Source organism: Xenopus laevis, chromosome 3L, assembly GCF_017654675.1.
Source record: "Xenopus laevis strain J_2021 chromosome 3L, Xenopus_laevis_v10.1, whole genome shotgun sequence".
Lineage (NCBI taxonomy): Eukaryota > Metazoa > Chordata > Amphibia > Anura > Pipidae > Xenopus > Xenopus laevis.
In genome coordinates this window covers 8,083,209-8,098,914 of record NC_054375.1, presented here as the reverse complement: position 1 = coordinate 8,098,914, position 15,706 = coordinate 8,083,209, and the positions used below count along the sequence as shown (strand labels likewise).

At 41.4% G+C, this 15,706-nt stretch overlaps 2 protein-coding genes across 5 annotated transcripts in view; one reads left to right on the top strand and one right to left on the bottom strand.

Annotated features, from left to right (window-relative positions):
• Positions 1–15,706, bottom strand: part of LOC121400953 (interleukin-17 receptor A-like) — a 1,044,048-nt gene that overhangs the window by 935,700 nt on the left and 92,642 nt on the right. The window lies entirely within an intron of this gene.
• On the top strand, positions 7,755–9,778 carry LOC121400996 (probable DNA polymerase). Its single transcript, XM_041585378.1, has one exon. The coding sequence runs from the start codon at positions 8,702–8,704 to the stop codon at positions 9,383–9,385; it is 684 nt and encodes a 227-aa protein (XP_041441312.1). The 5' UTR covers positions 7,755–8,701; the 3' UTR covers positions 9,386–9,778.

Here is a 15,706-nt window from a genome sequence, read left to right as displayed (position 1 = left end):
CGGCATGTAATCTTGATTGTCAGCTCTTCTGACGTTATCTTTCTTGCTAAAGAATAGGCGGGGGTGGAGAAGGCTGCTGGCATGTCCGACTGTCTTTCTACAAGGATTACGTTGCTTTGTTGGCAGGAAATACCATTGCAATATAAATGAATATGACAGTATTTTGCTATAGTTTTTATTAGGCAGTCTGTTCTGCTTCCAGTGCCTGTTTATCCTGGAACAGAAATGTATCACCAGTCAGTCTCATGCTCACAAATTCTGTCATTCTGCCAGCAGGAAAAACAAAGAAGCTGTGGGCACAGAATGGGCTGAGCTCTTCAGTTAAGATGGGCAACATGTAGTATTTACATTTTCCTTTCTAATTAAAGGCCACAGGATAATACCTATGCTGTTCCTGCTGAATTGAGCTTAGTACAGAGGAACACCTATGCTGCCATAGTTTTATGGGATCTCTCTGTACAGACTATGAGCAAACTTAGGGGGCTGTTCCTGCTGAATTGTGCTTAGTACAGGGAATACCTACAGTATGCTGCCATAGTTTATGGGATCTCTCTGTACAGACTATGAGCAAACTTAGGGACTGTTCCTGCTGAATTGTGCTTAGTACAGGGAGTCAGGTTCAGGAAAAGAGGGTGAGTTGGGTTCAGGAATGAGAGAGAGAGAGAGAGAGAGAGAGAGAGAGAGAGAGAGATTGAAAGGTGTCTAGGTTGATCGTTTATTTCTATAGTTATTGTTTTAAATAGATAGATAGATGATAGATAGATAGATAGAGAGAGAGAGAGAGAGAGAGAGAGAGAGAGAGAGAGAGAGAGAGAGAGAGAGAGAGAGCAAAAAAGTGAGAGAAAGCCAGGTTCAGGAATAGAGAGAGTTGGGTTCAGGAATAAAGAGAGAGTGAGTCAGGTTCAGGAATAGGGAGAGAGGGAGAGAGAGAGAGAGTGAGAGAGAGGAGGAGAAAGAGAGAGAGAGAGAAGTTTCTGGAATAGAAAGAGAGGGTGTCAGGAATAGAGATAGAGAAATAGAGAGAGAGAGAGAGAGAGAGAGAGAGAGAGAGAGAGAGAGAGTCAGGAATAGAGAGAGAAAGAGTCAGGAGCAGAGAGATTCAGGGATTTTATAATTTCAGTGAAGTTTCCCAGTAAAATATTCAAGAACATAAATACCAACATGAGTCACATCTATAGCAGTTTGTCGTGTAACAGACACACAAAATCAATCCTAATACCCTTCTGTAATGTAATAAACTTTATCATGTGATGGTACAAGGCAAAAGGAATCACAAAATCATTTGTAACTCAATTGTGTAACTCGAGCGCAACCTCAAAATCACTGCAAATTATTCAACATCCAGAGATGGAAAAATAACTTGCAATTCACAATCCAAAGGTGATTGTCAGCGGAGTAACTCACGAGCAAACAGACAGATTTCTGGGATCATTTATGAACACAACTGAGTCTAAGCTAAATTAATAGTGTATTGATACTGTTAATTCATTTATACCTTTCCAGCAATGTAACATTACGATATTTTTTTATAAATAAATAAAATAAAAAAACAACCATGTGACAAGAAAAATGACACAATTATTTGGAAGGTAATAAACATGTTTAAACATCTGCACTAGAAAATGAAAGGGAAACAATGAGGAACTATTTCATTCTGACTAAACAGACACAAAGAAAGACGTTCAGAAACTCACACCGACTTCAGCTTGTCTGCAAATATATTAGGAAAATATATTTATTTCTGTGTCATTTGGTTTATAAATTGCTCCACGCGGCACAGTCAGAGATAAAGTGGAACTGCACATGTAATATATATAACCATTCACTGAAGCACCCAACATATTGTATTCATTTCTGACTGACAAACATTATTCCACAAAAAAAAGTATAATAGGGATAATAGTCTCTGGGAAGGGAGTGTGACTGTGGGATAGCAGGTATAGTAGGGAGAGATGGTGCCTATAGTAACAGTGGGATAATAGTCTCTGGGAAGTTAGTGTGACTGTGGGATAGCAGGTATAGTAGGGAGAGATGGTGCCTATAGTAACAGTGGGATAATAGTCTCTGGGAAGGGAGTGTGACTGTGGGATAGCAGGTATAGTAGGGAGAGATGGTGCCTATAGTAACAGTGGATAGTAGTCTCTGGGAAGGGAGTGTGACTGTAGGATAGCAGGTATAGTAGGGAGAGATGGTGCCTATAGTAAGAGTGGATAATAGTCTCTGGGAAGTTAGTGTGACTGTGGGATAGCAGGTATAGTAGGGAGAGATGGTGCCTATAGTAACAGTGGATAATAGTCTCTGGGAAGGGAGTGTGACTGTGGGATAGCAGGTATAGTAGGGAGAGATGGTGCCTATAGTAGTGGGATAATAGTCTCTGGGAAGGGAGTGTGACTGTGAGATAGCAGGTATAGTAGGAAGAGATGGTGCCTATAGTAGTGGGATAATAATACCTTTATCTATAAACCAACTAGTATTCAGCTTATGTTTCCCCTTTAAATCTCCCTATATGACACATTCATTACTAACAGTTTATTGTGAAATGAAGACGTTGGCTCAGACTTGGCAGTCGCTGAGTGTTGGCATTTGTGTGGTACAATCATGAAGACTTGGAGGAAGCTGGCGGGGGCTGATTAAAGTTACGTCCGGGTGGGCAACTTTATTAACTAGTTCTGTGTAGGAACAGCCGCACTGTTGGGAAGGGGAATGATTGGCAGTGATGTTTGGGGGGGGGGACAGATCTCACTGAATCCGGCGGCTATTTCCCCCCATGGCTTGATGGTGCTCAGAATCATTTCCATTATTTTTTTGCCTGACATCCCCGTTGGGCACAATCATGGCAAGTAACATTATTATTATCATTCTATTGTACCACTCTTGATTCCGTGCAGCACATTCAATTAGAGGAAGAAATGTGAGAAGAATTAGAAATGTAACATAAAGGGACCTGGAAATATGTAAAGCTTTAGGAATTTAAAGGGGAAGTAATACAGAGAGCTCTCAGACCATAAGCCTCAATTAAAGGTGGCCATACATGGATAGATCCGCTCGTTTGGCAATGTCGTCAAACGAGCGGATCTCCCTCCGATATGCCCACCTTGAGGTGGGCAATATCGGGCTGATCCGATCGTGGGCCCTAGGGCCCAACGATAGGATCCTAGCATTCGCAAACGGGCGGTCAGATCGCGGGACCGCATCAACGAACAGATGCGGCCGCGATCCGACGGGATTTTTAATCCCATCAGATCGAGATCTGGCGGACTTTCGGTCAGATCTCGATCGGGGAAGCCCGTCGGGGGCCCCCATACACGGGCCAATAAGCTGCCGACTCGGTCTGTCGGCAGCTTTTATCGGCCCGTGTATGGCCACCTTAAAATGTGTGCAAAGTGCAATTTTCAGATGGATCTCACACTGTTTTTCTATTACTATTCCCCTGTACTAAGCACAATTCAGCAGGAACAGCCCCTACATTTGCTCGTAGTCTGTACAGAGAGATCCCATAAAACTATGGCAGCATAGGTATTCCCTGTACTAAGCACAATTCAGCAGGAACAGTCCCCTAAGTTTGCTCATAGTCTGTACAGAGAGATCCCATAAAACTATGGCAGCATAGTTATTCCCTGTACTAAGCACAATTCAGCAGGAACAGCCCCTACATTTGCTCATAGTCTGTAGAGAGAGAGATCCCATAAAACTATGGCAGCATAAATTCCTGGCTTTCAGCCTGTTCATTGCAATGTTCAACAATGGGGTCTCTCTACCCACAATCTCTCTCTTGTCATTACCATAAAACACTTGCCTTTGCTGTGTCCCCATCACGAATACGATAAACACATTACAAATTAGTCCAATCTTAAAGACACAGCTGGTTGCATCACAGTTGTATCACTTGGCATAGCGGTGCCCGGTGCAGGCTGCAGGGAGTTCTAGACTCATTTCAAAGGCTCATTATTTGCTCAGAGAAAGGGGTTTGGGAATAGAGTTCACCCCTGGCACTAGGCTGTGAGTATTGGGTACTTACCTGCCCTGCTGTTACTGGTTCCAGTGACTCCCCTATATAACAATTAAAGGGCAACATTCCCTTTATTGATAGCACTTGTTTCCTATGTGAGAGTGGACTCATAGAATCTGCATTGCTTTGGAACAGTCAAAATCCCTACCTCTCTCTCTGCCATGGAAGGTGCCATACAAGCACCCGTGGAAGCACCCATATGCATTACGGACAAGGAAACCTTAAATACCTTGAGGGAAAGGTGCTAATTTGTTACAATGAGCCAAATAGAACTCTCTGCCCCCGGCTGGAACACCTCTTTTATAAGAAATGCACAGGGTAAGGGAGCACAATGCCACCATCTTTCTTCATGTTCCTTGCCCAGTCTGGGTGTGGGTGCTGGTGCACCCTGAGATGTTCCGATTTAGACTCAACAAATCTTGGGCTGTAAAGCTGCTCCCAGGTCTGAGCCAAAGAAGTTAAGACGCTCTGCTCTTATATTACATTCAACACCAAAGGCAGAAATCAATCCCCACTGCTTCTAAATGTCACTTCCCATAAACCCAGTCTCCTGCAGGGGGGGACAGTGGGGGGTCTGTAGGACGAGGGCCACAAGCTTATGCAAACTGACGTTTATTAGGACTGGGGATTGATCTTTTCCTCTCTCCTTTATTAGAGATTAACGTGTCACATTGAGCTTTTACTCCATTAAGCAACTCACTTACTGCACCGGTGCAAAACTATCACCCTCTCCTGGGATCCCCATCAGTACAATCTGTGTGTATAGACTGGGTGAGTTCATTTATATTCCTTTTAAGAGGACAGTACAGTATGAGGGTATAGCTTATTGTGTGCCCAGAACATTTCCTTCTCTGTATATTTGTATTTATACATATGGGAGGAGGTGCCATATTGATTCCCTTAGACAGTACAGTATGAGGGTATAGCTTATTGTGTGCCCAGAACATTCCTTCTCTGTATATTTGTATTTATACATATGGGAGGAGTGCCATATTGATTCCCTTAGACAGTACAGTATGAGGGTATAGCTTATTGTGTGCCCAGAACATTCCTTCTCTGTATATTTGTATTTATACATATGGGGAGGAGGTGCCATATTGATTCCCTTAGACAGTACAGTATGAGGGTATAGCTTATTGTGTGCCCAGAACATTCCTTCTCTGTATATTTGTATTTATACATTATGGGAGGAGGGAGGTGCCATATTGATTCCCTTAGACAGTACAGTATGAGGGTATAAAACTGTCAGTCAGTCTCTTTTCCTGCTGACTGACAGTTTTGCATAAAGACAGGAGAATGTACAATTAGCAGGGGCTGGGCAGTGTGATTGAGGGGTACGGGCATAATGGGCGTCGCTACAGGAGATTATCAGAGATAGAAATCGGCTGACACGGGGTCTGGAGCTTGGTGTCTGCCGGTTAATCCTTCTCTCTCATTCTTTTTTTTTTTTTTAGCTTTTGAATTATTTGCCACTTTCTTCGGACCCTTTCCAACTTTCAAATGGGGGTCACTGACCCCATCTTAAAAAAACAAATGCTCTGTAAGGCTACACATTTATGGTTATTGCTACTTTTTATTACTCATCTTTCTATTCAGGCCTCTCCTATTCATATTCCTGTCTCTTAAATCAATACATGGTTGCTAGGGTAATTTGGACCCTAGTGACCTTGGCTGAAATTGCAAACTTCCAGATCACAAAAAAACCCTTATCCTGAAAACCGTCCCTGCCATTCTGGATAACAGATTCCATATCTGTACTTCGTTTTACATAATCCGTCTTCAGTGCAGTAAAAGCACAATGGAACCCTGTAAAGCCCAAATCAGCACCATGGAGAGCTCCACTATTCCTGCCCTTGTCTGACCATTAAAGGGAAATATCCTCCTATTCCTCCTAATGATGGAAAGGAGACCATGGGAGTCTGCCTCTAAATTAAAGGTGAACAACCCCTTTAATACTTTCCCTACATATTTATTGGGGCTTTAGCTGGTAAGATCCACTAGGGCAGGGACTCATGGTAGTGTATAATCTCTGTTGCACCCAAGGCAGCCACCTCTCTTGCCTTTCCTTCATTCCAGCCCTGCAGGAGAGCTCATGGTGCCAACTGCCAACATACCACCAACTGTCATCTAGATTTACATTTTTGCTCCCCTTTCTACTTGCACTTACACCTCGGGCCCCATACATGCCCCAGGCATATTTTATTTGAAGGGAATATTACTGCATCAATCCTTATTGGTGGCAAAACAATCCTACTGGTTACATTTTTATGTTTGCATTTAGTAGCCTTTAAGTTAACCTTTAGTATGTTATAGAATGGCCTATTCTAAGCAACTTTTCAATTGGTCTTTGTTTTTTTCTTTTTCAAGTTTTTGAATTATTTGCCTTCTTCTTCTGACTCTTTTCAGCATTCAATTGGGGGGGGGCTACAATTATATTGTTATCTCTACTTTTTCATTACTCATCATTCTACTCAGTTCCTCTCCTATTCACATTCCAGTATTCAAATCAATGCATGGTTGCTAGGGTAATTTGGACCTTAGCAACCGGTTGGCTGAAATTGCAAACTGGAGAGCTGCTGAATAAAAAGCTAAATAACTCAAAAAAATTAAAACCAATTGCAAATTGTCTCAGAATATCCCTCTGTATATCAGTTAATGTAAAGGTGAACAACCCCTTTAAAGGAAAAAGGAAAGGAAAGCTACAAAGCAGTTTATTGCCAATAGATTTGCCACAATAGTACAAGCTATAACACTATATTTACTCTGCAGAATACCATACCTGAGTAAACAGCTCTAGAAGCCTCTGTTTGTTTAGGATAGCAACTGCCATATTAGCTTGGTGTGATATCACTTCCTGCCTCAGTCTCTCCCTGCTCACTCATAGCTCTGGGCTCAGATTACAGCAGGGATGGGAGGGGAGGGAGGAGCAAACTGAGCATGCTCAAGCCCTAGCCCTGGAGGTTTAAGCTGAAAACAGGAAGTCTGATACAGAAGCCCATGAGTACACAATAGAAGGAAAGAAATGTGGTGTTTCTATTAACAGAGGACTCGGAGCAGCATTACTTTGAGTGTTTACTGGTGTATTTATATAGACCTTTCTGATAAAGATTTGGAGATCCAGATTACAGGAAAAAAAAAACCTTATCCAGAAACCCCAAGTCCTTGGCACTCTGGATAACAGATCCCACACCTGTACTTCTTTTTAAATAATCAGTCAGTCTTTAATTCTGTAAAAGCACAATGGAACCCTGTAAAGTCAAAATCAGCACCATGGAGAGCTCCACCATTCCTGTCCTTCTCTATTAAAGGGGAAAGATACCTGACTTTTTATTGTTTTCTCCCCAATGATGGAAAGGAGACCTTGATAGTCTGCCTATATGAGAAGTAGGACTACCCCCCCCCTAAAACTCACTATGTAATGCACCCCCATTTTTTACTGTCATGTGTTGGACTCACCCACTAAAGAAAGCAGAGGGGCTTCAAATCCAAGAGTCTAACACTTCCCAGTAAAACAAAGGGGGGCATTACATGGGGAGCCTAAAGGATTGGGAAATGTTCCCAAAGGTCGATATGTGCAGACTGTCCTCTATCATCATCCCTTGTGTTCTCTTTATTTCTATACAGCTGAGGTGCCTGAGCAATCCATGTAGGGACAGGTTAGTAGTATAACGTATATACCTTTCGTCAAACTTAATTTGACAGGTCGACACGCCCCTTTCCCCGCCCATAACCCCTCCCACCCCTCCCACAACCCCACCCATAACCCCTCCCACCCCTCCCACAACCCCGCCCATTCAACCTTCCCACACCACGCCTAAAGTACGCCCCTTTCTAATATCAAACAGCCTCAATTTCTAGCTTATCCCTTTGTGAAGCCGAGATACATCCTTATAGTGAAAAAAAAAATTGCAACCATATTGTTTCAGTAAAACAAGTCTGGGCATGTACAGGAAATGTAGTAGTTTATCCACTAATGACAATATTTAGTGACAGAGGGCTTGGATGCTTCTGTATCACATTTTTGTATCAATTGGTCTGTACTGTGAAAGGTTCATGATTTGACACAATGAAGTCATTATACATCCACAGACTGGTCATTGTTTTGTTTTAGGTGGATATTGTTACACATGTAAACATTAACCATCTGTGAGCATTTCATTTTGAGAGGCAGTTGTAAAATACAGATGTCATATCTCAAATAAAATAGCTATTGGTATACAGCTAATTGTGGGAAACTAAGACAGAAGCTCACTAATGGCTTTGTATGTAACTGATCTGTTTTGAAAAAAACATTAGCTGTTTTTTTTTTTTGTTTTTTTTTTTTTGTTTTTTGTCAATAAGACAGAAGCTCACTAATGGCTTTGTATGTAACTGATCTGTTTTGAAAAACAAATAGGCATCTGTGTAACCCAGACTGAAAAGAGACAGTTGTTGGACACATGGTGTAAAAACCTTAGCTGTTGGGCAACAGATCTGTTGAAATACCATTAGTCATCTGTGTACTCAGGTTGTAAAGACAAATCAACCTCCAAAATTTAATTAGCCATATGTGTTTGGAAATCATATAAAATCACCCTTCTATTATTTATTTCAATAATAATCTCATGAACATCATACATAACATTGTGCATAAGTTTGTTCTAGTGCGGCTAAAGAGCGGTGGTTGACAAATTTGACGAACATAGTTGTTACATGCAACCTTACAACCCCAAACAAATGACCGACAAATACATATTTTACGACTTTGAGTGTATGCAAGAAACAGGTGTACACGTACCCAATTACATTTTTGCAACGACTTTATACGGTCCAAATTCCTGGGAATTCAACGGAAAAACTTGCACGCAGGACTTTGTCCGCTTTTTTACCAACGGCAAGTTTTTGGGTTACACATTCATAGCCCATAATGCCGGTCGTTACGACGCTTATTTTGTTGTACAGGAACTGATCAAGGAAAAATTTAAAATTGAAGTTGTTAACCAAGGAGGGCGATTAATGTGTGTGTCCCTAAAAGATTTAAAAATGAGGTTCATAGATTCTTTGAATTTCATGCCGATGAAACTCAGTAAGATGCCTGAAGCTATGGGTTTTTCGGGGTCCAAGGGTCATTTCCCACATTTCTTCAATACAGAAGAAAATCAAAATTACATAGGGCCGATGCCGGACATCCGGTATTACGGCGTGGATTACATGATGCCCGGGGAGAAAAAAGAATTTGTGGAGTGGTACCAAAACCATAAAAATGACACCTTTCATTTTCAGGCAGAACTAAAGGCTTACTGTAAACAGGATGTGGAGGTCTTGAGAAGGGCCTGTGAGTGTTACAGGGACACGATGATGGATATGACTAAAAAAAACAGTCAAACAATACTTTAAACGCGGCAAGAAATGTAAACCTGGCAAGAAATACAAATTGGTCACTAAATGCATTGATCCATTCCAGCTCATCACGCTGGCATCTGTCTGCATGTCCATGTACCGGTTTAAATTTCTTCCAGCAAATACCGTGGCGATTGTGCCCGCAGATATGTACCACAAGACCCAGAAACGATTTTCCACACCTGCTATTCAGTGGCTCATGTTCTTAGAACACACAGAAGGCATAACTATTCAACATGCCTTGAAGGGCGGTGAGAAGAAGGTGGGGAAATACTTTTTGGACGGTTATGCTTTAGTTAATGGTTTACAAACCGCCTTTGAATTTCAGGGTTGTTTTTACCACGGCTGTCCCGTGTGTTATAACGAGCATGACCGTAATGAGCTTACTAAATCCTCATACTGTCAGCTGTATCACTCTTTCTTAGTTAAGAAAAGTCACCTACAGAGATGCGGCTTTACAGTCCGTGTCATGTGGGAACACGAGTGGCGTGAAATGGTCGCTAGTGATGAAGGGGTCAAAGACTTTCTGTTTAAAATGCAGTTTCCAGTACCTTTGGACCCTCGTGATTCACTTTACGGTGGTCGAACCAACGCCATCAAACTTTATCACAAGGTGCAGCCCGGTGAAACGCTACATTATTACGATTTCACTAGTTTATACCCTTTCGTTAATAAAACTAAAACGTATCCAGTCGGTCACCCAGAAATCATTTTTGATCATTTTGGACACATCAAAAAATACTTTGGTATTGCCAAAGTTAAAGTGTATCCGCCCAGAGATTTATTTTTTCCGGTCCTTCCTGTAAAGCTGAATAAAAAACTAATGTTTCCGCTTTGCTATACATGCGCTTTGAATTCCCAGAAAGACATCTGCAATCACACTGATGACGAACGATCCCTGACAGGTACATGGTGTACTATAGAACTAATTTTAGCGGTGGAAAAAGGTTATAGGATTGGGGAGGTCTACGAGATCTGGCATTTCCCCAATACTACAAACGAACTGTTTGCTCCGTACATCAAGCTACACCTCAGGGATAAACAGGAGGCTTCTGGCTATCCCAGTTGGTGTAAAAATGATTCAGAAAAAATGGCGTACATAGACGCGTTTTTTAAAAAAGAAGGTGTTCGCTTGCGGCCTGACAAAATCGCTGTAAACCCCGCAAAAAGACAAATCTCAAAACTGTTCCTCAACTCTTTGTGGGGTAAGTTTGGACAGCGTTCTAACTTGTCGCGCACCAGTATAGTCACGGATCCTGATGAACTTTTCAAATTAGCTTTTGTACCATACTACGACGTCTCAGAGGTTAATTTCATCGATGACGAGACAACAGTAGTTAATTGGAAATATGTAAAAGAGCGCTACACGCGCAACAAAAACACAAACATTTTTATAGCCTGTTTTACTACCGCCTATGCCAGACTTGAGTTATACACGCTCCTAGACAGACTGCAAGAACGATGTCTATACCACGACACAGACTCCGTTATATTCGTGAGTAGAGAGGGTGACTGGAACCCGCCTTTGGGCGATTTTCTCGGTGAGCTGACTAGCGAAATACCCGATGGTACATATATTACAGAGTTTGTATCTGCAGGTCCAAAGACCTATGGTTACAAACTCAACACCGAGAAAACTGTACTAAAGGTTAAGGGTATAACACTCAATACTGCTAACACACAACTTGTTAATTTTGACAGTTTAAAAGACCTTGTGCTGGACTACTCACGCAATTCAGATCCCAAGAACCAGAAAACAATAGGTATAGAACAAAACGGAATTGTCAGAAATAGGAAGCGCTGGGACATTGAGACAAGACCGTTACGTAAAACTCAAAAGTGTGTCTACACAAAGAGACAACTGCTGGCAGACTTTACGACGGTGCCTTTTGGCTATTAGACATGATGACTCAATTTCAACACCCTTTTTCTTGTATTTTAGCCGGTCCATCAAATTCCGGAAAGAGTTTTTTTGTAAAACAATTGTTGATACACTCAGATACGTTAATGTCGCACAAACCTGATAATGTCATTTGGTTTTATGCGTGTTGGCAAAAATTGTATGATGATCTCAACAGACTATTTACAAATATCAGGTTTATCGAGGGGATACCGCAAAATTTTACAGACGACGATCTATTCCCGTCGGACAAGGTAAATTTGGCAGTTGTTGATGATCTTATGGAAGCGGCTTGTGAAAACCTTGAAATACAAAACGCATTCACCAAATATGTACACCACAGAAATTTGAGCATTATGTATCTCGTTCAAAACGTGTTTTGTCAGGGTAAGAAAAGCCGAACCATAAATTTAAACACTAAATACATGGTCCTGTTTAAGAACCCGCGTGATAAATTACAGGTTATTACGCTGGCTCGGCAAATGTACCCCGGTAAAACACGTTTCTTTTTAGAAGCTTTTGAAGATGCCACGCATCAGCCTTACGGATATCTACTCGTAGATTTAAGATCTGATACACCCGAGGAACTGCGACTAAGAACCGGCTTGTTCCCGCCAGATCTTCCGACGGCTTATGTGTGCAAAAAGAAGCTCTAAAAAGTAATTTTCTCATCACAAAGGTCATTCTTGGTAACAACGTTGTTACTGTAAAGATGTCTAGCAGGATCCGCCGTAATTGGGATCTTCTAAAGACGTTGGTTAAAACAAAACCGACGGTGCGAAAATCCATCTTACGCAACGCCAGTAATGATTTGATTTCAGCTATTGGTGAGATCGCTCTTAACATCCTTAAAGGAAAGATTCCTCTTAGAGAACGTCAGAAAAATATACTTAAAAAGTGGCGTAGAGCTATAAAGAAATTAAGCGATAAAACATACTCCATTAAGGGCAAGAAGCGCATTGTGAACCAGAGCGGCGGTTTTATAGGCGCGCTGCTGAGCTTTGCAATCCCTTTAATTACCAGTCTTATAGCTAATAGAACCGGTGGTTCGTAATGGAGTACGCTGAGAAAATGTTCTTGGTTTCCAAACAAGAATTGGACAGGTTAAAAAAACCTGTTGCGGAAACAACCGATATACGCCAAACCACTACACAACGTTTAGATGGGGAAATTAGCGAGATACTTAACAGAAATGATCTTTCAGATGATGAAAAATTAAGAAATACACAAACGTGTTACAGAGATACCTAGCGCTCACCAAACAGAAAGAGATGTCAACCTTAACTTTGATTACACAACCGCAAACTGTTCAACAACAATTGTCAAATGATTCTTCTACAGGCGATGATGTAAAAGAGATACTCGACAATGTAAATATAAGGTATAGGAAAAACGCCGAACTTTTGCTGAATAAACTGCTGCGGGCAGGCAACAAGAGCTCTTGGAACGCTAGGGGTGAATTCATTTACAAAGACCAAACCATACCAGGGTCCAACATTATCGATCTCATTCGCACAGCGACACAGAGTCACGGCTTAATTAAAGCTAAAGTACCTCGTGGTTGGGATTTCTACGGTAATCGGTAATACAAAAACAAGAGAACTTCTCGATAATTTAAAAAGGGGCGCGCAAGCTGAATCTTTTGAATCTATTCACAGCCCTCTTGGTCGTTCGCTGTTCGCTACACCGGTGGGTGTGACGCGTGGAACTTTATTACCTAAAAAGCGCACTATGCCGCTGGCACAGATGACTTGGTTAACGTTGTAAATTTTACTTTGATTGTATATAAATATATCTATCTTTGTATGCTATACCTTTTGAATGTTGATTTTTTTAATAAAAACATAATTTTTTACTAAAATGTAGTCCTCCTTTTTTATAAGTTATATGTATAGATGCGAATAAATCAATTAACTTGAAAAGATATAGTTGCAGACGTCTTTTGACAGCGTAGACCGTTAGACATTCTTAGAAAAGGTGGTAAAATGACGGCAAATGCTGAAATATTGAGAAAACAGTATTACACACCAAAAGCGGCTGGATCGTACGGCGGTGTCGATGCCTTATTCAGAGAAGCCAGGAAATTTGGTGTAAGAAGAGACTCTGTAAAAAATTGGCTAAACAATGAGGACACTTACACGTTGTACAAACCGGTGAAAAAATCATTTAAAAGAAACAAAGTCCTTGTGTCTGATATAGACAGTCAGTGGCAGGCTGATCTTGTGTCAATGATAGACTTTTCAAAAGAAAACAACGGTGTTAAATACTTGATAACTGTTATTGATATTCTTTCAAAATATGCTTGGGTTTCTGGAATTTTAAATAAATCGGGAACAACAGTAGCTGCCGCTTTCGAGCAGATATTTAGACTCAGCGGTCGGACCCCCAGAAAGCTTCAGACGGATCGTGGTAGAGAGTTTATAAACAAACCTATGAGAAAACTTTGTGCCGACTTTAAAATACATCATTTTTTAACTACAAATACGGTCAAAGCTTCGTTAGTGGAACGTTTTAATAGAACTCTGAAAACACGGATGTGGCGTTATCTTAGAGAGCAAAACACCTACAGATACATTGACAAGTTGCAAGACCTTGTGCATAGTTATAATCACTCGTATCACAGATCTATACGTTGTCGACCTGTTGATGTGTCAAAAGAGAATTCTTTGATCATTTGGAAAAATATTTACGGTGATTACGCTGCTGTTAAGAAAGTTAAACCTTTACTGAAAATAGGCGATCACGTTAGAATTGTACGCTATAAGGGCCCATTTACAAAGGGTTATGAACAAACCTACACAGATGAAATATTTACCATTTACGCTATAAACACTAAAGGGCTGAGGCCCCTTTATAAGTTGAAAGACCTGTCTGACGATCTCATTGAAGGGTCCTTCTACGCATTAGGCGTGGTGTGGGAAGGTTGAATGGGCGGGGTTGTGGGAGGGGTGGGAGGGGTTATGGGTGGGGTTGTGGGAGGGGTGGGAGGGGTTATGGGCGGGGGAAAGGGGCGTGTCGACCTGTCAAATTAAGTTTGACGAAAGGTATATACGTTATACTACTCAGGTTGCTGGAGATCTAAAGATCAGATCACTGCTTGGTGCTTAGAGCTCAGGACACTGCAGTTTGTGACTCCAGGTCGCAGGGAATGCACCGTGTGAATTCCAGAGCTAAATTTAGGTGCAAGAAGGCAATGAGAATGAACCCTGCTGCTTTATCTGTTTCCGTCTGTCCATCAGTCGCCAAACCTGGAATTAAAGTCATTTTTAGCGGAGCAACGACATCTGATTTATTTTTTATTATCTTTAATATACGGAGCCCGGGAATAAGAGAGAGAGAGGGGGGGGGAATCTGCAGATTAAATACACATTGTATTCTCTGGCATTCATAAATAAAGGGGAAGTGCACCTTTTTATGGTAACGAAAATTCCTCAAGCTTTTTCCCTAAATTTTTGTTCTGGGGGGGGGGGTCTTACTGCTGTTTAAAGGGACAGTATACACTCCATATACCACTGTTAAACACAAGCACAATAAATAAGACTTGTGCTAAATATATATTCTGCATGTTCTTTCATTTCGTTTTTTAATCCCATTAAATATTATGAATTATATTATTTATAAATAAAGAAATATTTTAAATCCCGTGTTTATGTTTTATTCTGTTTTTCCATCAACTCACTCCCCCCAGCCCTTCCCAATACACATTATATCCCTTTGTTTAAAGGGAGAAAATGAGCTCTGTATAAACAACACCTAAGCTGCAGCCACACAATTCATTGTATTATATACTTGTACTTACTGACTGCCTTATAGCAGGGTTTAGCTGGGCTCTGGGGGAAGTTGGCTTGACTATCACAGGGGTATTTGTGGCCCGGTGGTGTGGACTGACCAGGGTTGAGGGCCCCAATACAACTTGGGCTGGCTCTGCAATTTTGCACCCCTTAATACCTTGGCATTATTAAAGACCCCCTATAGTCTCATTTGTGTTGATGGGGTTAATAAACTCCATTTAGCCTGGGGTACTGACAAAGGAAGAGAAGTAAAACTGTGATGCATGGGTCACAAAGGGGGTGGGGCTTGCAGGTGAGTGGGTGGGATTTGGGTGGACCATGGGTGGGATTTTGTCATAATATAAGTTAAGTGGGTCTACAGCTTGGTCATGACTGTATATTGGATTGTTTTTCAGTTGGAGGCTCCATTGTACTTGTTGGCCGACCCTTTCTCCCAGGGGCCAAATAGGTCAATAATAAGGGTTCTCTGGGCCCCATGACAATCCCTTCACAGGCTATTTGTACAGCTATTCCCAAACTATAATGCATAAATCCTGTTACTTACCCACAATACCCTATTCTTTCCCAGATTTCCAATATAACGGCTATAATCCATCACAATGTGCTTGTACCCAATGGTGGGGGACT

Coding starts and splice junctions, on each gene's coding strand:
- LOC121400996 (XM_041585378.1), top strand. CDS start 8,702: ATGCAACCTTACAACCCCAAACAAATGACCGACAAATACATATTTTAC.